The sequence below is a fragment of the Eublepharis macularius genome, chromosome 12 (genome assembly GCF_028583425.1).
Source record: "Eublepharis macularius isolate TG4126 chromosome 12, MPM_Emac_v1.0, whole genome shotgun sequence".
Lineage (NCBI taxonomy): Eukaryota > Metazoa > Chordata > Lepidosauria > Squamata > Eublepharidae > Eublepharis > Eublepharis macularius.
Genome location: NC_072801.1, coordinates 79,092,213 through 79,116,591, shown reverse-complemented (window position 1 = coordinate 79,116,591; position 24,379 = coordinate 79,092,213). Strand labels below are relative to the sequence as shown.

Genomic DNA, 24,379 nt, shown 5'->3' with positions numbered 1-24,379 from the left:
GGGAGCCATGCCAGTTGTAGAGAGCCACATGGCCATGCCCACTCATAGTCAAAACATCTAGTGATTCTTCAGCCTCCAGAGCTCAGTGCTGTAAGAAGTGACTGTTGCTCACGTGGATTACACTTTCAATACTTCATTTCTTAAATGAGAGAAGCTATGCCTCAAACCTGGAAGGTCTAGCATCAAAGCCCAGATGTGTGGGGGGCTGGCTGTGCTTTCTTGGCACTGAAGAGGCAGCACTCCACCCGTTATTTGGAGCGCACTTTTCTTGATGATTATTTCCCATGTTCTAGGGCTGAAACCTACCACTGATTACAACAGTGAAGGGCTCAATCCTGGTTCAATAAAAGTAACATAACGGAAGACCTCCTGTAGTAATGGCTGTCTCAGCTTCCCAGGTTTCCCTTGTTCTTTACTTTAAAGGCAAATGTCGTCCATTTGGCGATACGAAGATGGCAGCTAAAGGCACGTACTCTCTGTGAGTCCTACATAATCCTTTATTGGCAGCAATGAGACTGGTGTCTTTCTGTGACTCCTCACAGCCAAAAATATCTCAACTGCCAAAAGATGGGAAGGCCTCATGTTCCTATGCACACTAAAAAAATAAACTTGGCAGCCCTGTTTTATTAAATTATTTTCTTTTTTTAAAAAATCCAAGAAATTAAAATGCATCAAGTCTAAAAAATGACCTAAAGCAAGAGAAGTTCAGCTCTGCCTGTGAGTCAGACTCTAAGTCTTGTGGTGTGATATAAAGTGCTCGACGGCTCCACCCCGGCTCCCCAGACCGCACTTTCCTTTCTCTGTCCTTTGGTGGCCACACTGCTGTGGCTCATTCGTGGGCCTCTGGGCTGAGTTCATCCAGCTCTGTGTATGGCTTGATCTCGCGGTCCAGCAAGGATGGGGTGCGTCGGAATGTGGCGGCTATCTGATCGAAGGTGCGCCCTCGTGTCTCGGGTACCTTGAGATAGGTGAAAACCAAGAACACCAAGAGGAGGACTGCAAAGATGAGGAAGACATAGGGGCCGCACTGGTCCTGCAGGAGGGAAAGAAAAAGTGAATCCCTGCGGAGTGCCAAATCCCCGGAAGTGGTTTCCTTCAATAGCAGACTGGGGGTATCACGAAGGGTGAGAGACAGCTTTCTGGCCCACAGCGAACGATCCAGTGGGAAATTCTCCCGAGCAAGCCCCCCTGCAGTGAACTGGAGGTGTGCAAAAGCAGTGTCAGGAAGGGGTCTTCGCTATTTTTGCGTGGTTGGGGGTGGACTTTCTGCTTTCATCCCCCAAATGGCTGGCCACAAGAGGCCTCTCTCTCTTAGAAAACTCATTTCCTGGTTTTCAGAGGAGGTTCCCCTTCGTTCTCCTGTCCCCCAAGCCACCTTGTCACTTAAAGAAAATGCATCTGAGTGGGCTGGCTCCAAGCCAGAAACTGCTCATTGACTCTACAAGCCCCATAAAACTCTTGCTAAATAATTAAAATAACTTTATGAAAACTGGCCCTGGATAGCTGCCATCTGTCAATTTAGAAAGACCTGGTAGAGCCCCAGCTCAGAATGTTTTAGTTGCTTGTGTTTAGAACACTTCTAACTGGCCCTCTTCACCAGCGAGCGAAGACATCTGAATCAAGGTTGGTGTCATGGGAGAAGTTGAGAAAATATTTAGCAGCAAACCTTTGCAGTGGAAAATCTATAAGCAAATGTTGAGGAATGAGTTCAGAATGAACTCAGCAATTTAAACTTTCTGCTGTGGTTTTCTGATCTGATAAAGACCTTAGAGAACAGGGAGGACCTCAAAACTCTTAATTCTCTCTGGCATGCACTCAGTCTTCTCTGAAAGTTTGTGTATTTGCAGAAGCATGCTCATAAGAAATTTCCACAGCCCTCCTTTCTCCAATGAGGTGCTAGGGCTGCAGGTGTGTGAGATCAGGCTGATCGTAATGTGAAAATATTGTGTGCGCCTTGTTGGTGCCCTTTTGGTTGCTTAGTCTTTTCAGCATAGAGGCCTGGTGCTGGAAAGAGTTCTGGGGCCATAGACAGTCACACATAAGCACACTTCCCACCCTGCAACCAGAGAGCCTTTAATGGGAAATGTCAGAGAGGTCTTGTCTCTTAACGCGCTTTTTCTCTGACTTCCATGTTGGGTATTGCATGCTGTTCCAGGAGGCAGGCAGCTCTGCTGCAGGGCATCAATACACATTCCTGCTCCTAGACACGGCCTCCTCCCTCCCACGCCAACCAGGCCAGTGATGGATACGTACAGCGATCGACTGAAAACTCATGCCGATGATGAAGTTGCAAGTCCAGTTGGCAAAGCCAGCCACGGCCATAGCAGCGGGGCGGGGCCCCTGGCTGAACAGCTCTGCCACGATGAACCACGGGATGGGCCCTGGCCCAATCTCAAAGAATGCCACAAAGCCAAAAATGGCCACCATGCTGAGGTAGCTGATGGATGGCACTTTCTCCTATTTGGGGAAGAGGGACAGGAAAACTGGTTAGTTATGTGGCAGCAAAAGTACCGGCTTGAGGGCACTGCGGGGACAGTGTTGGAAACCCTTTGCCTGCCTCTGTGCCATGAGGGATCCATGCCAGCTTACATGGAAGACTAAAACCACGTTCCGTATCCAAAGGCGTAAGATCTGCGCAAACCCTGAGGAGCATCGAACCAAAGGCAGCCCAAAAGCCCTGCCCAAGTGGTGCCACCAGCAATGCCCCCTCCCCTCTCAAAGAGCCAGCTGGATGTTACAGTGCAGCAAAATGCGAAATGCTTGCAAAGGTCCTCTGAAAAAGTTTGATCTCAAAGAGTTCCCAAAAGCTAGGAGAGCAGGAGCTCAGCTGTCACGGTAGGATGAATGGTTGCACAAGGGCCGAGCTTAGACCCGGGGGCTGCAAGCTTTAATCCAAATATGCAACATCACCAGCCCTAAGCAAAAGTCTCATGAACCGAGAACTATTCTTTTTGTTGAGTATTTTCTTGCCTGGAGCAGCAAAGGCACATTTCTTTTTGATTCCTACTTCCTCCATGTTACTCTTTAAGGGACTGGGGATAAATCTGGGATTTGATCACTGGGATGGGGTGAGCGGTATATAAAACACTTTTCTGCCCCTGGTTGTCAGAAGCCATCGTGAGGGAGGAGCTGCCCCCCCATTTGGACCCAAAAGTTCTGAATCCCCCTCCCACATTTGTTGTTTGCCCTTTGGGGGCTGCCTGTCTGTCCCTGGTTGGCAAGCCTCTTCTTAGAAAAATCAGCAGAAGAGCAGAGCTACGTGGGCCCAAGTCCTGTGCCCAGATACTCACCAGCAAGGCCAGGGCCAGAGTCATCAGTACAGCACACACGAACATCCCAGCCAAGCCCAGCATGTGTAAGGTGCGTCTCCCTGCCCGCTCCACCAAGAACAGCTGGGGCGGAAGAGAGGGGGGGGAGGAGGGCAGCGTCAGAGAAAGAAAGAAAGAAACGGAGAAACTCAGACTGCTGAACCCTCTTGCTGGCAGCAGCTCTCCAGGGGCTCCAGCACTGCAGCTCCCAGACAGCTTTACGCATGAGGTGCCACCGGGGAAGTGGGACCTTCTGCACACCTGGGCACGCAGGAGGCCCCAGGTCCCATCGCCAGCAGCAACTCCGGTGAAAGGCAAAAGGTCAGGGGGATGCGAAAGACCTTCCACCTAAGACCCGGGAGAGAGGCTGCCCACCAGAGGACACGATACTGGCCTGGATGGATCGAGGGTCCGATTCACTATTAGGCTGCTTCAAGTGACCACGTGGGTCCGAGCAGAGGAAAAGGCCCGATACTGATCATGTTCAGTTTGGTGTAGTGGTTAGGAGCGCAGGACTCTCATCTGGAGAACTGGGTTTGATTCCCCGCTCCTCCACTTGAAGCCAGCTGGGGGACCTTGGGTCAGTCACAGCTCTGTCAGAGCTCTCTCAGCCCCACCCACCTCACAGGGTGTTTTGTTGTGGGGATAACAATAACATACTTTGTAAACTGCTCTGAGTGGGCATTAAGTTGTCCTAAAGGGAGGCATATAGATCGAATGCTGTTGTTATTATTATGTTCACAGGAACAAAATGGGATGTGGGGTCTTTGAAATGGGATCTGTGAGGCGGACCTCACCCCGGGTGCAGTGGGCCCTGGAGGGCATGTATAGTTGGTGGAACGGAAGGCACATATGTTGGGGTGAGCATGCTGGAGCTAGAGACACTTACCGAAATGACAGTGAAAGCAGTGTTGATCGCCCCAGCTCCAATGGTGGCGTAGACGGGGGTCTCCACCCCAGCCTTTGAGAAGATGGCCGTTGAGTAGTAGAATATCTAAGGAAGGAAAGTGGGATGGAGGCGGTCAGGCAAGCGCTCCTCTTCCGCCATCCACCCCCACAGTCTGGCACCCCTTGCCCGCCAATGGCTGCAACTCACCGCATTAATGCCAGACAGCTGCTGAGACAGCTGCAGCACCACGGCAATCAGCAGGGGCTGGCGGTACAGGCGGGAGCGGAAGAGCTCCAGAATGGAGACTTTGCGCTCCAGGTCCATGCGCCGCTTCTCTTCCTTCATCTCAGTCAGTGCGGCACTCACATCCGCACAGCCTGTCAGACGCTTCAGACCTGGGGAGGGGGGGCACAGAAAAGAATGGTTCAGCTTGCATGGGGGGGGGTGATAAAGGGGGATGTTGCTGAAGGACAATAAGAGGGACCTGTTTTGCACACACACAAAAATGCTGCTTGCAAAATATGTGCCTTTGTTTGGGAGCCCGTAAAACAGGGCAAACATGTTCTCCTTTTCAGAAGGAAGGCAGGACACATTGCTCGTGCTCTGATTTGGCTTCACTGCCTATCGTCAGATCTGATGGCTTAAGTGGCAGCATGCTGGTCTAGTGGCCCTTGGTCAGTGGGATCACAAAGCCAGCCAGAAGAACAACTTCTTTTAAACGAAAAACCAAAACCAGCACTAAAGCAGAGGCCGAGAGACACAAACGGGAGTGAAACTGAGCAAAACTGTGGGGGAAAGTTAGTATTTGGGTGGACTTTTAGAGGATGCTTTTAAGCGCCTCTTTAAAGTTGAAAAGTTTGCCTGTGGCCTTTCAGTTCAGCCTGAGGAATGAGGGAGAGAGCAGTAAAAGAAAAAGAAAGGAAGTGGAAGGCTGGTGGAGGGGAAAGGAAAAGAAAGGGGCCGGTTAAGATGGGTGGAATCAAATGTGGTTGCACGGAAGGCATTGGGGTGACTCCAGAGGAAAAAGTGCTAAGCAGGGGGGAGGGGAAAGGGATGGATTAGAGACAAGGGGGGGGGACAGGATGTGGGTGAAGCTGCAGAGGGCAGAAACAGAGGCCCCTCCCCACCTGCGCAGGGGATGAGGTGGCCAGAATGCTATGCACTCCTCCCTGGGAATCAGGCAGCCCCACTGGATGCGAGGCACTTGCTTCAAGGAAAACCTGTGCGGGATCCGGGGACGGAAAGGCAGGGAGGGCCTTGATGGGCAAAGGGACACAGGCAGATGAGGGGGATCGAGAAAGAGATGGTGGGAGTGGAGAGAGGGAGGGCATGGGGCACTCACTTTCTTTGGCCTTAGACTCCTTGTTGCGGATGATGTAGAGGTACCGGGGGCTCTCCGGGCAGAAGGGGAAGAGCAGGAGCTGGAGGGCGGAGGGCACCACCGTCAGGCCCATCAGGAGGGGCCACAAGGTCTCAGTGCCCAGGATGGACTGCAGGCCAAACACCTGTTGTGGAAGAGAGACGGGATGCATGGAGCAGGTTTCTGACTGGCCCGTGGTAGGGAACAGCCCTCAGTAAAGCCACCCAACCGACGTCACGTCCACATAGAATGCTGGTGGAAAGTGCTGTCAAGGCATAGCTGACTTATGGAGACCCCCCCCCCTGCTGGGGTTTTCTAGGCAAGAGGCGAACAGAGGTGGTTTGCCATTGCCTGCCTCTGCAACCACGGTCTTCCTTGGAGGTCTCCTATCCAGTTACTAACCAAGGCTGACCCTGCTTAGCTGCTGAGATCTGACAAGATTGGGCTTTCCTGGGCTATCCAAGTCAGTGCAGGGTATGTTAAAAATGTAAAAAGAACAAAAAGGTACGCACGCCATCTCAAAAGCCAGCCTCAACAGCAGGTCTGCCTGTGGGGGAGGCCCCTTCTTAGTTTTCTGTTTCGGAGCACTTCCCATTTCAGACCCCCCCCACCCCCGCTTCCATTCAAGCCCAGAAGCGGCCCCGTTTCCCAAAAGCACAGCGTGACTTTGGGAAGGGGCTGGCAGGGGGGGGGGGGAATGTCCTTTACCTGGGCAATAAGGATGCCAGTGACGATGGCCAGCTGGTGCAGGGTGCCCAGCGCCCCCCGCAGGTTGGTGGGGGAGATTTCTCCCACATACATGGGGACAAGACCGGAAGCGAAACCTGGAAGGAAAGGTGCAGAGGAAGAGAGAAGATGGCCAGAGTGTGTGTCAAATTTGCCCAGCCGTTATTATGCGATATACAATGGACTTCTCTTACATATTTTGATATATTATCCATTTGTTGAAAGTTATATTGGCTACAGGGGAGTGGCTAAAATATGCAAATACTGAACATGTAGCAATGATGAAACTAATAATGGAGTTGTATAACAGATTCGTTATAAAATTTGTAACGTAAAATGTTGAATATAAATGTACTCTAATATAAGTATCATTGTAGCTCATAGATGGTGTCTTAAAAATTTAATGAATGGGATGTTGGAGAGAAATACTTTGTTTTATTTATTCTGTTATATATAATTATTACTGACTTATACAATAATGCTATAGAATCCCTTTTTCCTCTGTATCACGCCTTGTGATTATTCTGTTTTTTTTTTTTAAATAAAAAATATGTATTATAAAAATTTGCCCAGCCATTTCCGGCCTTCTCTGAGAGCTGGTTTGTTTCTCGGGCCAAGGGCGAACACACTCAGTAACCAGCAGGAGCTTTGAGGGTGTGAGGCTAGGTGGCTGAGGGAGAACTCCTTCCGAGTAACCCCTAGGGCTGCCTTAGAAATCTCCTTTCAGCGGTAGCCCCGGCCCTGTCCTCTTGCAAAGGACACCTTTTATAGGAGCATTTATTTTGAATATTTTTATTTACTTCATTTCTCTCCAATGAGGACCCAAAGTGGCTTATAATATCGTTTATCCCTCCTCCATTTTAAAAGTGTATATCCCGCTCCATTTTATCCTCGCAGCAACAATCCTGTGAGGTAGGCTAGGCTGAGAGTGTGTGACTAGCCCCAGTCCCCCAGTGAGTTTCCATGGCAGCCGGTCTCCCATTTCCTAGTCCGCTGTGTTAACCTCCGTACCACACCATCTCTCAACGGCCAATCCCCCCCCCCGCCCCAGATCAGACCACTTGAAGGGTCGCCTTCCGAATGACCTCCAACAGAGGCCCTGAGAATGTCCTCAGCAAGGCACCCCCTGCAGAGTTCACAACGGAGGGGGAAATCCAGCCCTTGAGGGGACATCTTCCCAGGCCTCAAACATGGAGGACGCGGGTTGTATCAAGACACATTTTGCCTGTTCCGAAGCTGTGTCCTGGAGCCGACAACTGGTGCTGGGGCTAAGCCTGCTCTTCCACTGCTATACCTTGGGTGGAGGCGGCTCGCCTTCCCTCCTTTTCCCCATCCTCCGAACCACCCACCCTTCTTTTACCTGAGAATGCCCCGATGAAGAAGCGCCCAAGGATCATCATCTCGTACGACTTCCCCACTTCTGCCAGGCCCATAAGAGCGCCACCGACAAAGGCCAGGCCGTTATTCACAATCATCGCCCTCTTCCTAAAACCAGAGACAAACCACAGAGAGGGCAGTTAACTTCACTGGGAAAGGTTTGGTCTAATTTTCCGAGTCAGCGTAGCTGAGGCCTGAAACCCGCCTCTGCCCTGGCAGCCCTTTAGGGTTGCCAGCCTCCAGGTAGTGACTGGAGATCTCCCGGAATTACAACTGGTCTCCAGGCCACAGAGATCAATTCAACCGGAGAAAATGACTGCTTTGGGGGTGGACTCTATGGAATTATGCCATGCTGAAGTCCTTTCCCTCCCCAAACCCCACTTTCTCCAGATTTCTCCAGGTTTCAGCCCCCAGATCTTCAGGAATTTCCCAACTTGGAGCTGGCAACCCTACAGCCCCTGCACCTGTCACGCAGGTGGGAGGCCTTGGAGGCCAGTCATTACTCAGTGCTGAGGCAAGAGGGCAGCATTCTGCACAGGTGGCTTCTGGGATCCAAAATCCCCATTCCGGGGCTGTTTTACACCCAGGCAGGGAAAAAGAAAGGCCCAAGTCTTGTATTTGATCCCTGAAAGCATTCCAGGAAACAGCACCTTTGAGCAGGGAAACCCTGCAGGAGGGGAAGAGTTGCACGCCTGCCTTCCCCAAACTGCCACATGAGCAGCCAGACTCTACACAGGTGGCAGATCAATTTTCTAAATCCTACACCCAGTGCCACCCAACAGGCAGGAGTTCAACAGGAGCTGTTCCTCCTAGCACAGGGCTGCCTGCCGGGATGAGGATAGCATCACCTACTAAATTCCTGCCTGCAACTATTAAAGAGCTTGAATACAAAATATATACACACCCGTGAAAACTAACTAAATAAATGATTCAAAAATCATAAATGATTCCACAACTATTAAAGAGGCAGGTGCTCCATCAGGAAAAATATTCCCAGAGGAAGTCCTTTGCCAGCCCACAGCAGGTGGCTGTAGTGACGTGCGTCGAGGCACTTTGCATGGGTTCAAAGGCCCTCTTCTCTTTGGATTGCCTGATGAGGGACTCACCGGCCAAGCCATTCAGAGACAATGCCCACCATAAAGGAGGAGATCATGCCCCCAATAGAGAAGATGGCGACGGACAGGGACCAGAGGGTGGTGAGGGTGCCCGGGTCAATGGGCATCGGTTCCTCCTTGCCCTGGCGCTCCATCCAGGTGGCATTGTAGCTCTGTTCAATTATCTGAAGAAAAGGACAGCAAGAAAATCAGCACAGCTGGAAATCAATTTGGGTAGTCCCAAACAATGGCATTTACTCCTCCCAGCAAACTCAGCAACCAGGGTGCTTAAAAATATCTGCACATGCTCAGAGGTACCCTCCTTTCTGCAACTTCCACCTCCATCTGCCAACAGACCCCAGAGTTAAGAATACAAGATTCCTGTTGGATCAGACCATCATCCTCTTTCTCCCAGTGGCCAATCGAATGCCCACAGAAAGCCCACAAACAAGACACAAAGCCTCCCCCAGATACATTGCCCCTGAATTAGCAGGTTCCATTTAGTCATCTTAGCTAGCTAGCTATTGATGGACTCTCCTCCAGGAATCTAATTCCTTTCAAAAGACATCTAACCAGCAGTCATGACTACATCCTGTAGCGATGAGTTCCACTAGTTATTTAGTCACTTTATTTATAACCCACCTTTCTCCCCAATAGGGACCCAAAGAAGCTTACATTGTTCTCTCCTCCATTTTATCCTCACATCAACCCTTTAAAGTAGTTAGGCGGAGAGTGTATGACTGACCCATTATGTGCTCCCAACCAGATGCCCCCAGAAAGGTCTGCCAGGGTAGCAGGGCAGCCAAAGCCTTTTCTCTTAGTTACAGCCTCACTGGAACTGGTATTCAGAGGTACACTTCCTCTAAATGGGGAGGTTCCATTTAGCCATGATGGCTAAGAGCAGGGCTTTTTTTCAGCTGGAACGCAGTGGAACGGAGTTCTGGCACCTCTTGAAAACGGTCACATGGCCGGTGGCCCTGCCCCCTGATCTCCAGACAGAGGGGAGTTTAGATTGCCCTCTGCACCGTGCGGCGCGGAGGGCAATCTAAACTCCCCTCTGTCTGGAGATCAGGGGGCGGGGCCACTGGCCATGTGACCATTTTCACCAAGGGTGATTTAAACTTTAAAAAACTGTCCCCTTGTTCCAGCTGACCCAAAGTGATGTCATTGTGCGGTCCTGAGTTCCACCACCTCTTTTCCCAGAAAAAAAGCCCTGGCTAAGAGCTATCAATGAACCTCTCCCTATACAGGAATTTTTAAGCCCATGACAGCCTGGCCTTTGCCCTCTCTCCCTTCTGGGCATTCCCGTACCGTTTGTGGGGCATTGATGACACCAATGTTGTATCCAAACTGCAAGGATCCCAAGACTGCTGTGAGCACTGACAAGATCAAGGTGGGGGTTATTCTGCTCCCAGCATCCTCCAGTCCCTCCTGCAAAAGTACACAAACATATGAAAGGAGATGCTTTCTCTTATCTCTGATATCACAAATGAACTGTGTGGGTTGTGTTGTGATGAGTTGTGTTGTGTTGCAAGAACAGCATAAAGAACTTAAAGAGTAAAGAGTCCAGTAGCACCTTTAAGACTAACCCACTTTATTGTAGCATAAGCTTTCGAGAACCACAGCTCTCTTCGTCAGATGCAACTTTATTGAAGCATAAGCTTTCGAGAACCACAGCTCTCTTCGTCAGATGCAACTTTATTGAAGCATAAGCTTTTGAGAACCATAGCTCTCTTCTGACGATGCATCTGACAAAGAGAGCTGTGGTTCTCAAAAGCTTATGCTACAATAAAGTGGGTTAGTCTTAAAGGTGCTACTTGATACTTTACTATTTTGCAACTACAGACTAACACAGCTAACTCCTCTGGATCTAAAGAACCCAAGGCAGACTATATTTACAAAATCTTTCCGCAAGATCCAGCATTCAGTGGAGACAAGTAAATAACAAAATACATAATCTGTTTCAGTTTGCATTTTGAGCAGAGCTCCTCTCAGGTCCTTTAGCTGAAAGCAACAACTGGCTGAAAGTGGTATCACTTGCTTAATCACAACGTTGCAAAAATGCTGCAAAGCTCCAACGTGTTTTCCACGCAGGGCCAGTCTTGTGTGGTTTCTCCCTTGATGCTGCAACTGCCCTTGATACAGTGAAACAGCAACGCGCCTTCCTGCAGCCGGGCAAATCTGCACCTGCCCATACATGCACCTTCTCTGTGGTAGCCTCCGCCTCCTAGAATGGCCTACCTGAGGAAGTCAGGGAAGCTCCCACTCTCACGGCTCTCTGCAAACTATGCAAAACTGAATGATCCAGGAGGGCTTTTTTACTCAGACAACAGGGCTGTGCTGTGGGAATGGTTCAAAGAGATGCTTCGGTAAGGGGATAGAGACTATAGACTATACTGCTGAGTACTGTCTGTTGATGTAGATATGCTTCAACTGGGTCTTTTCAACATTGTTAAAGATGTCATGTTTAATTACTTTGTTTCAGCAACATGACATCTCTGTGTTGGGGTTTATTCTGTTTTTCAAATTTCTACAACCTGTACCCTATTGAATTTGTTCACAGGAAAGGCAAGGGAAAGTTGGAAGTACAGAGAGGCACCACAAAGTTGGGGGGGGGAGGGAGGGAACCAATAGCATTCAAGCTGGGACAAACATCCCATGGGCAGTAGAAAAGAGCAAGAGTCCAGTAGCACCTATAAGACTGACAAAATGTGTGGTAGTCTTATAGGTGCTACTGGACTCTTGGTCTTTTCTGCTCCTACAGACAGACTAACGTGGCTACCCATCTTGATCTATCCCATGGGTAAGTGACCATGCTTTATGATAGAACAGCAACCACCTGGGGCAGAGCACGTCGGGTGCTGCTAAAAGCAGGGGGCAGACCTTGTTCGTTTACAGGAAGCTCAGGCAGGAGAACCTCCCGGGAGGTTTATGTATTCCAGAAATTTGTCCGCCACATCACCAGACCTGCTCTAGGTGCCTCAAGACTGAACCAATAAAACAAAACTAAGCAGGACAATAAAAGCAAGTCCATTAAATAACTCAATAAAATAAGCCAATAAACTGTGCCTGATCTTAATTAACTGGCAAGCAGGAGATTTTCTATCACAAGTACTAAAACGTCTGCCTTGGAGATCTTGCTGGAGGCCGAAATGGAGGCGGTGGGGTAGGGTGGGAGGAGGAATAGAACGCTCCTGGCTACCCCAGAGGTAAGGCCCTTGGGTTCTGGATTCCAATTTCTGTCCATGACATTTCCCTCTCTCTTGGCTGCCAACCTCCAGCTGGGGCTGGAGATCTCCTGGAATTATAACCAATCTCCAGGCTACAGAGATTGTTTCTCCTGGAGAGCATGGCTGCTTTGGGACTCTATGGCTTTATAACTCACAGAATTCTGCCCCTCCCCCTAACTCCACTTTCTCCAGGATCTCCAGGAATCTCCCAGCCTGGAGTTGGCAACTCTGCTTGGCAGAATCATCCTGCCAGTTTTTCTTACCACCTTCCTTTTGGAACATGGCATGGAAATGGGAGGAAAGGAAGGAGACCTACGGAAGCTAAGCTTGGCAGGCAGCCATTTGGGGTGTGTGTGAGTAAATGCAAAATCACTAGCCTTTTTCTGACCCCCCGTGCTACGTCTAGGGTGGGGCACATTGGCCAGCTTTGCCAGAGCCCAGGCTGGCAAGAGAAGTGTCAATATTTAATGATGGCATTATCAAAGGCATAGCCACACAACGCCCCCCCCCCCGGTCTATGCCACCATCACACAAGCAACCAGCTAGCAAGATGCAAAGAGAGATGGCCTATGAGGTGATCTGATATTTTATATATTACTTCAGTTCTAGCCTGCCTTTATCAGGAAAGAGATCTCATTTGGGAACGGGGGGGGGGGGGAAGAGGCTCTCGGCTGCTCTTGGCCTTGCACAAAAGTGCAAAGTGTTTCAGGTAGGGCTGCAGCAGCCTGGTTGGGGGGCTCAGGTCAAGGTCAGACGTGAACCAAGCTGCAAGGACAACACATCGCACAGGCCTCGTACCACCATGCAATCTCTTTGCACGGGCCTCGTGTCAAACCTCAGGAACGTGGTTGTGGAAGGAGACCTCAAGGTCAAATGTCATCTTAGGCCAGAGGAGAAGCAAGAGGCAGCCAAGTCGCTGACCCTGTGCCAGCATTTTGTGCACGGGCCTCTTGTGAAAACCACAACTTGCACATAACACCAGGACTGTGGGCCTGGCAGGAGGCCTCAGAGGGAAATGCTGTCACAGACAGTGCGAAGCGAAAAGGAGGGGGGGGGGTCTGCCTTCTGAGGACACCTGCACAAAGGATATTTGGCGGTCACAGCAGGGCCAAGCACAGATGCACAAAACATGGGAAACCTTTGCCCTTGATCTGGCACAGTCATGGCTGAGTCAGGGTTAGGGTTCAGCCCACTCTTACATAAATGCTCGGCATGGAGTTCAAGCGTTCCGGCTGTGGCTGGGGGCCTCTGGCAGATCCCACTAAACATTGCGCCTTCCTTCTGTTCCTGAAAGGCTTTTCGCTTATCTTTGACCATCAGTCTCTACAGTGCTGTTGGGAACATTGTTTTGCGGCTTCCTTGTAATTATGCTGGGACTTCCGGTGGAATCTTTGGCAAGCCCAGACCGGCCGGTCCTGGCAAAGGATCGGCAGAAATGTGCCACCTTCCATCACCGCCCTTCTTGCCTTCCTAAATGAAGGGGATCCCTGCCTCGGTAGCCAGCCCCCCCTCCCTGCTCGCTCGCTGCCCCAAGGGCGGTCCAGCTCAGCCCAGCATCCCTGCAGCCCCTTCTCTCCACCCCAGAGCCAGCTGCATCTGGGCTGGGCCCAGGCATCCCTTCTCTGCCCCAAGAGCCTGCAGGGGCTCTTTAGACTCCCCTACGAGGAGAGCCCCCAGCAAGGCGGTGAGCGGGAGACGGGCGGGAAATGTCACCTACCCTTCGGCCAGGTACCATCCTGAGCTGGCGAGCAAAGCGGGCGCTCCGAGTGACGCGAGGCAGGCTGGCCTGCCCCTCCCTCTTCCTCCAGGGCTGGTATGTTGGGCGAGGTCCCGTTTCCTAGGACTGAATAGCAGGGAGGGGCAGCCAGAAGGCAGCGCTGCTGCCGGAAGGGAGCAAACTGGGAGCTCAGGCTGTGCTGCCTAGTGGGCCGTGCTCTGGACCGCAGCCACCCTCCTGAAGCGGAGCCGTCTGCTGCCCAGGCAATGGCAGGAGGACAGAGTCCTTCGCCCACCGAACACAGCGCGGCCGAAGACACGAGCAGCCCACCGACCAAACCCCGCAAAGGTCGGAGGCCGCCCCGGGGGGGGGGGGCCTGAGCGGGCGGGCTGGGGCCTGGCGCTCCTGGGGTCTCTCTCTGGGGCGCGCGGGTTCCTGGGGGGTTTCGTGGGCTGCGGGCTCGACGGCTGGGGCGCCTGGGGTCTCTGGCGGGCAAGCGCGGCGGCAGCAGGCAGGGCACCTGGGGGCGGTGGGGGGGGGATTGGGGCCCAGGCGACGGCTCCTCCGCTGCAGATGGGAGGCTGCGGAAGGACCAGGGCTGGGAAGGCGGGGGGGGGGGCGTGGATCTGGTGCTCTGGGTCCAGGATCCCAGTGGAGGATCCCCCCCCCCTCCGCGCCAGCCCAGCCCAGCCCAGGGGAAGCTCGTTCGCCTGACAAGCGTGAGCAGAAGCGGACCATATTAGGGGATGACTCTGGCGCCGGGAAGCCTCCGGAATGTCAACAGGGAAAGGGGCTGACCTCGCAGGCAGCAGGCTTCCCCGTCCCCACGCAAGGGAGCAGTCCGGGCACGTTGCCAAAGCGCCGAAGGGCTGATTTGCAACCCAACTGCGCGACCCTCGGCCCTGGGGACGGAACATAGCAATGCAAGAACGGAGTGCCTCTGAGTATGTGCAGAGTGCGATATGATTTGAGGGCTGCGATCGGATGGTTTGGGGGCAGGAACGGAGACCAGAGGACGTGACTTGGATTCAAGGGAGAAGAGCAGCCCCGGGCGGGGGCGGGCGGGCCGGCGTCGCCCCAGCCTGCCCCGGGCCCCACCGCGCCCTGCCCCTCTTCTTCCTCCCGGGGGTAAGCTCTCTCGCGGGCTTCACACTCGCCCTCTCTAGAAATCAGATTTTGGGCGAGTTGCACTTGGAAACACATCCCCCCCCGCCGCCCCGATTGCCTCTCCACTCAGCAAATGTGGCGGAAGGTGCAGCCGTCGCAGAAACGCAGGCCCCTCGGTGGTGGGGGAGAGCCAGCTTCCAAGGAGGAGGACGCGGCGAGGGATGCTACCGAAGGGACCGGCCAGCCCCCGCTGCCTGCACGCGCCTTGCCTTAAGGACGGGACTCGCCCCTCGGCTCGCCGCCCGCCCCCTGCCCTTTCCCAGGCCGCCTGACAGCCTCTCTTTGCCCGATGGCATTGGGGCAGAAAAGCACCAAAGACGGCCCCTTTCGGCAGAGCTTTCTAAGGCAGCACCAGGGACTGATGACCAGCGAGCGACCCTCGCAGTCTTCCAAATCATAGATCCCGAGGAGTTAGCCTTGTGAGTCTGCAGTTGCAAACTAGTAAAGAGTCCAGTAGCACTTTTAAGACTAACCAACTTTATTGTAGCATCAGCTTTCGAGAATCACAGCTCTCTTCGTCAGATGCATCTGACGAAGAGAGCAGTGGTTCTCGAAAGCTGATGCTACAAGATCAAAGTGGGGGTTATTCTGCTCCCAGCATCCTCCAGCCCCTTCTGCAAAACCCACAAACATATGAAAAGAGATGCAGAGGTGAACCCAGCTCGTCCCCCTCAGATCGCAGCTCATCTGCAACAGTGCTTCTTCTTGGCCTCAGTGTTCTCCTTCTGTACTATAGGAACAAAAGGGTGGCTGTGAGCCATTTGGAAGACTCCAGTAGTACGTTTAAGACTAACCAACTTTGTTGTAGCATCAGCTTTCGAGAACCACAGCTCTCTTCATCAGATGCTCCTGTGGTTCTCGAAAGCTAACACATCTGACGAAGAGAGCTGTGGTTCTCGAAAGCTGATGCTACAATAAAGTTGGTTAGTCTTAAAGGTGCTACTGGACTCTTTACTATTTAAGTTCTTTATGCTGTTCCTACAACACAACACACACAGTTCATTTGTGATACCAGAGATACGAGAAAGCATCTCTTTTCATATGTTTGTGTGTTTTGCAGGAGGGACTGGAGGATGCTGGGAGCAGAATAACCCCTGCCTTTGTCTGTTCAACGTGTAACCACCATGCACACAAAGCCCCAACCCCTTGTGTGCATGGTGGTTACACGTTGAACAGACAAAGGCAGGGCTTTTTTTCAGCAGGAACGCCTTGGAACGGAGTTCTGGAACCTCTTGAAAATGGTCACATGGCTGATGGCCCCGCCCCCTGATCTCCAGACAGAGGGGAGTTGAGATGGCCCTCCGCGCCCAGTGGCGCAGAGGGCAAGCTACGCTCCCCTCTGTCTGGAGATCAGGGGGCGGGGCCACCAGCCATGTGACCATTTTCTCCGAGGGCAACCCACTGAGTTCCACCACCTCTTCCCAGAAAAAAGGCCCTGGACAAAGGGAACTCTGCAGTTGCTCAGAGGCACACAACTTCCCCATGATGACATTTTCCGTAGCATGGGAAACAGGTTCTGGGGCTCAGCCTTGTCTCCAAGGAATGATTTATTTATTTTTATTTATTTTATAATCTAAGTGGGAAAGGTGGTCTATAAATGACATAAATAAATGTGACTTGAGTCTCAGTGAGAAAGGCAGACCATAAATGACAGAAATAAAAATAAAAATAAATAATTTTTTTATCAAAACACTTTGGGACCATTTTTTACCCACCAAGTGTGGGGGCTGGGCAGTTTCCGATGCCTCTTTAGACCCCAGTTCCCGTGTGCAAAGCTCCAGGCTACCGTTATTTTATCATAATCCTTACAATGACCCTGTGAGGTAGTTTTAGGTGGGTAGCTGTGTTGGTCTGCAGTAAAACAGCAGGGTCTGACTCCAGGGGCACCTCAAAGACCAACAAGATTTTCAGGTTAAAAGCTTTCGAGAGCCAGAGCTCCCTTCCCCAGAATGCCTGTAAGGTAGGCATTGTCATATTACGTAGGGGGCAGAGGTGAGATTTGACTTCCTAACTCACAGCACAGGCTCAGGGCCACTATGCTGTATTAAGGTCATCTTTTGAACTCGGAGCTCTGTCTAGCAAGCCATTTATCTGGGGTCTCAGAAGAGGATCACATGGTGGAAATTGGGGAGGGGGGTCAGTGGACAATTCTATGTATGTATGTAAGACATTCACGCCCCGCCAACTCCAGCTCCCCCTTTATATCCTAACTCTGTGCCATCCCCTGCTGTTGTGCGCCTCCATGATATCTGTTTCACAAATCTCCAGAGAAGCAAAGAAATTGCTTGGAGAGTCCAGGACAAGCCAGGCAGAGTTCCAAGGCAGCTGAGGTTTCATTCTTGGCTGAGTGGGGGCTGTGAAGTGAAGTGAAGGGGGGGAGCACACTTTTGCAAGGAAATGGCAGCTGAGTGTCCTGTCATGGGGGGGGGGCAGGAGGGGCAGGATTGCTTGTGAACAGCTCCACCCCCCCGTGCCCTCCCAGATGCCCTTGGCTGCCTGTCCTGTCCCCTGAGCCTCCCCCTCAAATGACGCCAGCCTCTTTGAATGGTCTGAAGTTGTGTAACCAGAGCCTGAAAATGCCCCAGGGCTAAATCTGGGAGGGGCTTCCATGAGCGCCTTGGCAACGGCACCCCCCAGCACCTGTCAATCAGCATGAGGTCTGGCACCCAGCACCTGTTCTCCTGGCACAGTGGTGGGTGATGGGGGGAGGGGAGGAGAGCAAAGTTTTCCAAAACCTTTCTTAAAGGGCCAGTTGCAACTCTGGAGGGGAAGTCCTCCATCATGGGAATGGGCAGTGAGTTGGACAAAAGCAACCCCGTGAGAGCATGGGGTCGGCTTCTGCATCAGCAACGATCAAGACAAGCAGAAAGGTGCTGGCCCTCTGATCTGGAACCCTGATCTCAGAGGGTCTTTCGCGTGGAATGGTGTGTGCCGGGCTGCGCAGGAGATCCAGGAGCCCAAGGGCCTGGGTCTGCAATCTCGGCCTTATTTTCATTTTTTAATACATCCTTACAACACCCCTAAGTGGGAAATGAGGCAAAGTCACCATGACACACGCAAGGTACTCCAATGAACCTAATGACAAAGGATCACCAGATTGTCACCGGAATGTAATTAAATAAAAACAAGCGTATCTCTGAGCACGCGCAGTGTGCATTTCCCTCACCACAGTTCTTGTCTGCCTCGGACTGTTTCAGTGAAGCAAACCAAGGCTTCCTGTAAAGGGAATCCCACAGGCTCTGGGGCCACTGTGGAGAAGGCCCTGCATCGGTCTCGTCATCTGCAGCACTCCGGGATCAAATGACACGTTATGTGGGAGGTCTGTAACTGCATCTCCCAGTGAGTTTTCAAAGCCTTGAAAACCAGCCATTGGCGGTGGGGGGGGGCTGTGCTTCTGGAGGAAAGAGGGGTTGTTCCATCCATCCCATTCCCCCCAGCAGAAATCAATCTTCTCTCTAGCAGTAGTTAGCCTTGCTAGGGAGAAAAGACTTGGATGGGCTGTTTCCTCCACCAGGGCTTGTAACAGCTCTGGAAGGGGGAGCTCTCTCTTGGGACAATGATGCAGAGGGAAAGCGTTAAGCCCGCTTCCCTGGCACCATCGCCATGATCCGCATCCGTGTCCCCCCATGTCTGCTTCTTAAAGTTAAAATAAATGAGGTTATCTTGGGTCTCCAACAGAATGAGCAGTCTGCTCTTCAGATGTTGAGGTCAGACTGTGCAGCCCTGGAGGTTTGAATCCCAGCGCCTAAAAGTGGCTCATTTGGCCTTTCTAGACATTTTATCACTTGGCCAATGACTTGAACTCGAGTCCCACAAGCCAAGAATTCAGCAAGCTCCACATATGTCAAAGAGGTTCTTTCCATGTTCCAAGTAAGGCACTTGGCATCTGCATTGTGTGACACACAAGAGGCCCAGAAAAGCACCTGGTTGAGGGGCAGAGGGCAGGCACACTGCAAGCATCAAATCAGAGGGGCTCCTGGATGGACCCCAGACAAAGGGGATCCTGTCTGTGCATTAGGTGACAGAGCTCAAAACACACATGAAGGATCTAGCACTGGCTAGATGCGACGGCACAAGCAACATACAATACCTGACACACCTGTGGCATGGACGCACGGGCGTGTCTCCTGGCTGGCACATCAATAAGCACAAGAACTCCTCAGCAGCCCCAACAGGCACTCAATGCCCTGAGGCCAGCATTGGGAACCAGCCACATCAGGTGCCCAGGATCAGAGCCGGCACAGAGCACCCTCTTGGCATGCAGCATGTCCAGAGGGAGAGAGTCGGGAGACCCCCTACCTGGACAGCAACTGCATGTTGGGATGAGGCCTGACTCAAGAGGAGGCAGGTTCCCAGGGGAAGAGTGGGGCTCCTACCCGACTGGTAAGAATATCCGTGTGGGGAGGGGGCACCAGCATCTGCAATAAGTAAATGCATATCTGAGCGGGAGAGCTGGTGCAGATTGAACTTTTCAATCCTGTGAGTGCTGGGTTCGAGTCTCCTCCCAGCCAATGTGTCTGGCCTTGGGCAAGCCACACACTTCACACAGGCAGCCACAGAATGGGCTGTGGTACTTCACACGGCAGGGAAGGATCACATTTTTAAAATGTCCACACGATACTTTTTAAAAACAGCTCTTCAAGCTGAAAGCTGCTATATAAGAGAGAAAACTGTTGGTGAGCTGATTTTTTTAAATCAGGTAGTTATTTTAATATGGGAGAGCATTTGGAAATGCCACCCCCTACTTGCAACCTCATTTGGTACAGTCTCCTTTGCCACCTCAGGATTCTACCACCGCATTCTGCTCCATGTGTTGTTTGGGGGAGAGCCCATTCCCTACCTGTAAGGTGGGAATGGCTCACCTGGATAGCCCAGGAGTGCCTGATTTCATCAGATCTCGGAAGCTAAGCAGAGTCAGCCTTGGTTAGTAATTGGATGGGAGGTCTCCAAAGAAGACCAGGGTTGCAGAGGCGAGCAATGGCAAACCACCTCCTTAGTCTCTTAGTCAGCTATGACTCAACAGCACTCTCCACCATCAAGGTGGAAAAGAGAGTGACCTACCTGAAAGGGTTGTTGGAACGGCAACTGTGAGTCCTTTGATCCAGAGGAGTTAGCCGTGTTAGTCTGTAGTAGCAAAATCAAAAACAGTCCAGTAGCACCTTTAAGACTAACCAATTTTATTGTAGCATAAGCTTTCGAGAACCACGTTCTCTTCGTCAGATGCATGGAGGGCAGAAGGAAACTGGCCAAATATAGAGGAGGAGAGGGGGGGGAAGGGGGGAAAGAGGAGAGGGGCGATGTAAACAACCCCTTTGATATGGAGATGCAGACAGCTCCTTTTGGTGTGGGGATCAGTTTGCTTGTGTAAAGGTTCAAAGGAGTTTGCCGTGTTAGTCTGTAGTAGCAAAATCAAAAAGAGTTCAGTAGCACCTCCAAGACCATACAATTCCACTGCAGCACAAGCCCTCAAAAACCACAGTCCTCCCTGCCAGATGCATCTGACAAAGAGAACCGTGGTCCTCGATCTCTGAATCACATCTGGGACTCATCTCAGACCATGACTGGCAGAACCAAGGCCTTGAACTTGTGTCACAGCTGGCTGATGTCATGTTTTGTTCTTAGTCATGCACCCTGCTGTAAAAAGTACCCCATGCAGCAACTTTACAATGTATGAGCTGAGGAACTATGAAGACCAGTCTAGCCTCATGGGTGGTGGTGGGGTGACATTTTACAAATTCATTTAATTATGCAAATAAAGCAAATTTTGTGTTTGCACTTAATTTTCACACTGTGGCAGTCAGTTGGAATACGGTTTTCCTTCCAGAACTCCGAGGGCCTGGTGGAGAGAAAGAAGGAAAACAGGTATGGGGAGGGGGGCAGGAAGAGATCTCGGCAAGGAATTGATCCAGGGAAGGGAGCTGAATGCAAGGAGAGTCTCTTTGCCAGATTCTACCCCTCCCATCTCTACCCCCCCTCTTCCATCACCTGACAGTGGTGCATGTGGCCCCCCCTTCCTCATTTTGTCCTTGCAATAATCCTATGAGTTGGGTTAGGCTGAGAAAAAAACTTACTGGCCCAAGGTCACCCAGGAAGTGTTCATAGCTAAGCAGAGGTTTGAACTCACATCCCCCAGATAAGGATAGCCCAAGTGAGCCTGATACCGTCAGATCTCAGAAACTAAGCAAGGTTGGCCTTGGCTAGTATTGGATGGGAAACCTCCAACGAAGACCCTGGTTGCAGAGGCAAGCAATGGCAAATCACCTCTGTTAGTCTCTTGTCTTGAAAACCCCAGCAGGGGTCACCAGAAGTCAGCTATGACTTGATGGCAATCTCCACCCCACTGCCCGATAGGAGTACAGCACTCTAACCACTACACTGTACTACTTTCCAGTCTCAAGTGCAAAATGGGAGGTTAAATATATTACCCGTCTGCAAAAGGGGATCCTTAACAAGGCCTGCTCCAGAAGGCCATGCTCATTTCCTGAAATATCTGTCTGCAAACGGGGTCCAGAAACTGCAAATGCACGGGGCTGTTTTTTTATTATCCCCACCCCTCTTTGGCCCCAAAAAGTCCACCAGCCCAACCCAGCTCCAGAATATCAGGCAGACATGCAACTCTGTAGATGAAACTGCTGCAGATGCCAAACCAAGTCGCACACTTCCAAGGAAAGGAAGCCTTTCTCCCACTTTTGGCAAGTAAGAAATACCCCCCCACACATACACACACCTGACCTGCTGGCCCCCAAAGATTTTTACTCGTACCTCAAACAGAAGGACGAAACCTGCCCCCGAGGTCTTCCAAACTGGATGAGGCTTTCCCAAGATCCATTGAAAGAATATAGATCCAGAGGAGTTAGCCATGTTAGTCTGTAGTTGCGAAATAGTAAAGAGTCCAGTAGCACCTTTAAGACTAACCAACTTTATTGTAGCATCAGCTTTTGAGAACCACAGCTCTCTTCGTCTGACGATGCATCTGATGAAGAGAGCTGTGGTTCTCGACAGCTCGTGCTACAATAAAATTGGCTGGTCTTAAAGGGGCTACTGGACTCCTTACTATATTGAAAAGATAAAAGTAGATGGGGCACTGGACTGGGGCACTGGTGCTGGAGCATTTCGCCCATCTCCTGCGCTGTTTTCCTGGTCTCACTCAACTCCGCCCTCCCCGCCAGCTGTTATTTGTTCCTCAGAGAGAATCGGATCTGCCCCATAAGCTGAGCCCATTCACAGCATTATTTCAAAATACTATTTTTATTGGGTCAGACTTCTTGTCCCCAGTTCTGTGATGACCCAGGCAAGGAGGGCCCAGGGGAGAAAGATTCCTCTTCCGTTTTCGGTGAATCAGAGAACTGATGTACAACAACAAGCACTAGTATTCAGGGGATCACCCTTAATTCCATCTCTCACATCAGGATGCCAGACCCCCCCCCCCCACACACACGGATCATGAGAAATGATTCCCTGGCTCCTCTGCAAACCCTGAGTCTGGGGTCTGAGGTTCCCCCCCCCCCAAACTTTCATGTGTTCTTGCAACACACTGTGTTGAGCGCATGAAAGATAAGCTTCCCAGGCCCATTTGGTTGCTGGCCCTGGGCACTGTTTAGGTGCTTGGAGGGAAGCCCTCATTTCACCCCAAAATATGCTCTGCGCTGGTACACCATGGAGTGGAATGGGGGGGGGGAGGCACTCTGCAGAGGCTCAGAGGCAAGCTTCCTGAGTCTATGTGCACCAGCCTGCCATATAGAGGGGGAGAACTCAAGTAACAGGGCTTATCTGGAACAATAAGAGGCCCCATCACCCCAGTTAAAAGCAGACTTAGGGTCAGCTATGGCTGGAGGGCACCGCACACACACAGGTTTTTAAAAAAACCCAAAGCTTTGAGCAGAGCTCCAAATCTCTTCCAGAAAACAGATCCAGCTCAGCGGGACTTGGGGTGGGCTGGGGGGACCAATACACGCTTTGCTAATTCAAAAAGTCATACCATCATCTGCGCATGGAATAAGGGTCACTTTGGGTGGGGGGGAGGTATTTGGGAATTTCCTGCATTTCGCAGGGGGTTGGACTAGATGACCCTAGAGGTCCCTTCCCACTCTGTGATTCTATGAAGTGCAGTAGAGGAAAGAAAAGAGGCAGGGCTGTCAGACCCCTCCCTGGCGATGTGCCGCACCCTGGGCGACTCGTGTGTTCCGCATGCTCCTGCGTGTTGTCTGCACAGGGTAGTGGCGAGTTTGCAGAGCCAGCGTGCGCCCATGGGCAGCCCAGAGGGGTCTCCGCTGCACACGTGTCTGCTGGGTCATACGGTCCCATTGCCACATGACACAATAGAAGGGACATGGTGCACCGCTGAGTATTAATAGGTGCTTGCGTGAGCCTCCGTGAAAGCCAAGCCTGAATTCCCGGCAAGGACCTGGAGGTGTTTAAAGAGCAGGCCCGTTGGCGACAGGATGTTGGGGGGAGATGCCCCCGAAGCGCCCCCGGTGCTGCTCACCCCGTCGACCTTCCGGCCCAGGCACCACACCCCTTCCAGGCGGGCCTCCCAGCCTCCAGCCCCAGCTTACCTCCTCTCCGCGTATCGGCTGGAACCCAGACGGCATCGCGGGTGGCAAGGCAGCGGATTCAAATCCTGCTTCCAAAAGCAAAGGCTGCGCCCAAAGCGCCGCTCCGCCGCCCTGCTCCGCCGCCGCCGCCTTCTAGGGGGTAAACAGAAATCCCAGATCGGGGTCCGGGCAGTGGCGAAGAAGAGGCGCAAAGAAGCTCCGTGGAGGGCGAACTGCCTGGGGCTCGGGAGGCGAGGCGAGGAGGACGGCGGACTCGAGCGGCCGGAACGGGCAAGAGAAGGATGGGGGGCAGAGGAAGGGGGGCGGGGGTGGGAAGCAAGTGGCTCAGCAAGGAGGGAAGGCGGAGAACGGGAGGGCGAGGGGGAGAAGAGAAGAGAAGAGAAGAGAAGAGAAGAGAAGAGAAGAGAAGAGAAGAGAAGAGAAGAGAAGAGAAGAAAGAAAGAAAGAAAGAAAGAAAGAAAGAAAGAAAGAAAGAAAGAAAGAAAGAAAGAAAGAAAGAAAGAAAGAAAGAAAGAAAGAAAGAAAGAAAGAAAGAAAGAAAGAAAGAAAGCGCCCCGAGGGCTTCGGGCGCGTCTCCTCCAGCCAGCAGCCGCCCGGCGGCCGCAACGAGGGGTCTCTGGCCAGCGGCGGGCGAGGCGAGCAGGTTCCCCCGCGCCGGGGCCGGGCTGGACAGAGGCCGAGCCCGCCCCGCCCCGCCGCCTCCCATTGGCTGCTCCTCACCTGGCGGCTCTCTGCCCGCCCCGGACTCCTGGGTCCCCTGGGTGGGGGGCAGGCGCGGGCCCGCGAGTCCCAGCTGCGCGCCGCCGGCGAGCCTCTTCCCGCCGCAGCCCCTCTGGGCCTCGGGAGACGGAGAGCGCCCGTGGAGCCTCAGCGCCGGCCCCTGGACACCCGGGCCGCTGAGCGGTTGCCGGGGCGCGGAATGGCCCCGTCAAGTCCCCCGTCATGATGGCAACAGG

General features: G+C 52.3%; 1 protein-coding gene across 3 annotated transcripts; it reads right to left on the bottom strand.

The window, feature by feature from the left end:
• Positions 1-605: 605 nt before the first annotated feature.
• On the bottom strand, positions 606-24,047 carry SLC2A4 (solute carrier family 2 member 4). Of its 3 annotated transcripts, XM_054995145.1 has the most exons (12): positions 23,424-24,047; positions 19,930-19,992; positions 10,066-10,185; positions 8,767-8,939; positions 7,644-7,768; positions 6,266-6,381; positions 5,540-5,702; positions 4,405-4,592; positions 4,198-4,302; positions 3,291-3,392; positions 2,254-2,457; positions 606-1,033 (listed from the first exon to the last, which is right to left on the bottom strand). In XM_054995145.1, exons 1-12 carry the CDS (start codon positions 23,457-23,459, stop codon positions 830-832), a joined length of 1,599 nt encoding a protein of 532 aa, XP_054851120.1. In that variant the 5' UTR covers positions 23,460-24,047; the 3' UTR covers positions 606-829. The 3 variants fall into 3 exon arrangements, with proteins under 3 accessions (XP_054851120.1, XP_054851121.1, XP_054851122.1); XM_054995146.1 differs by lacking the exon at positions 19,930-19,992; XM_054995147.1 differs by lacking the exons at positions 19,930-19,992; positions 23,424-24,047 and adding an exon at positions 13,702-14,142.
• Between the last annotated feature and the right edge of the window lie 332 nt (positions 24,048-24,379).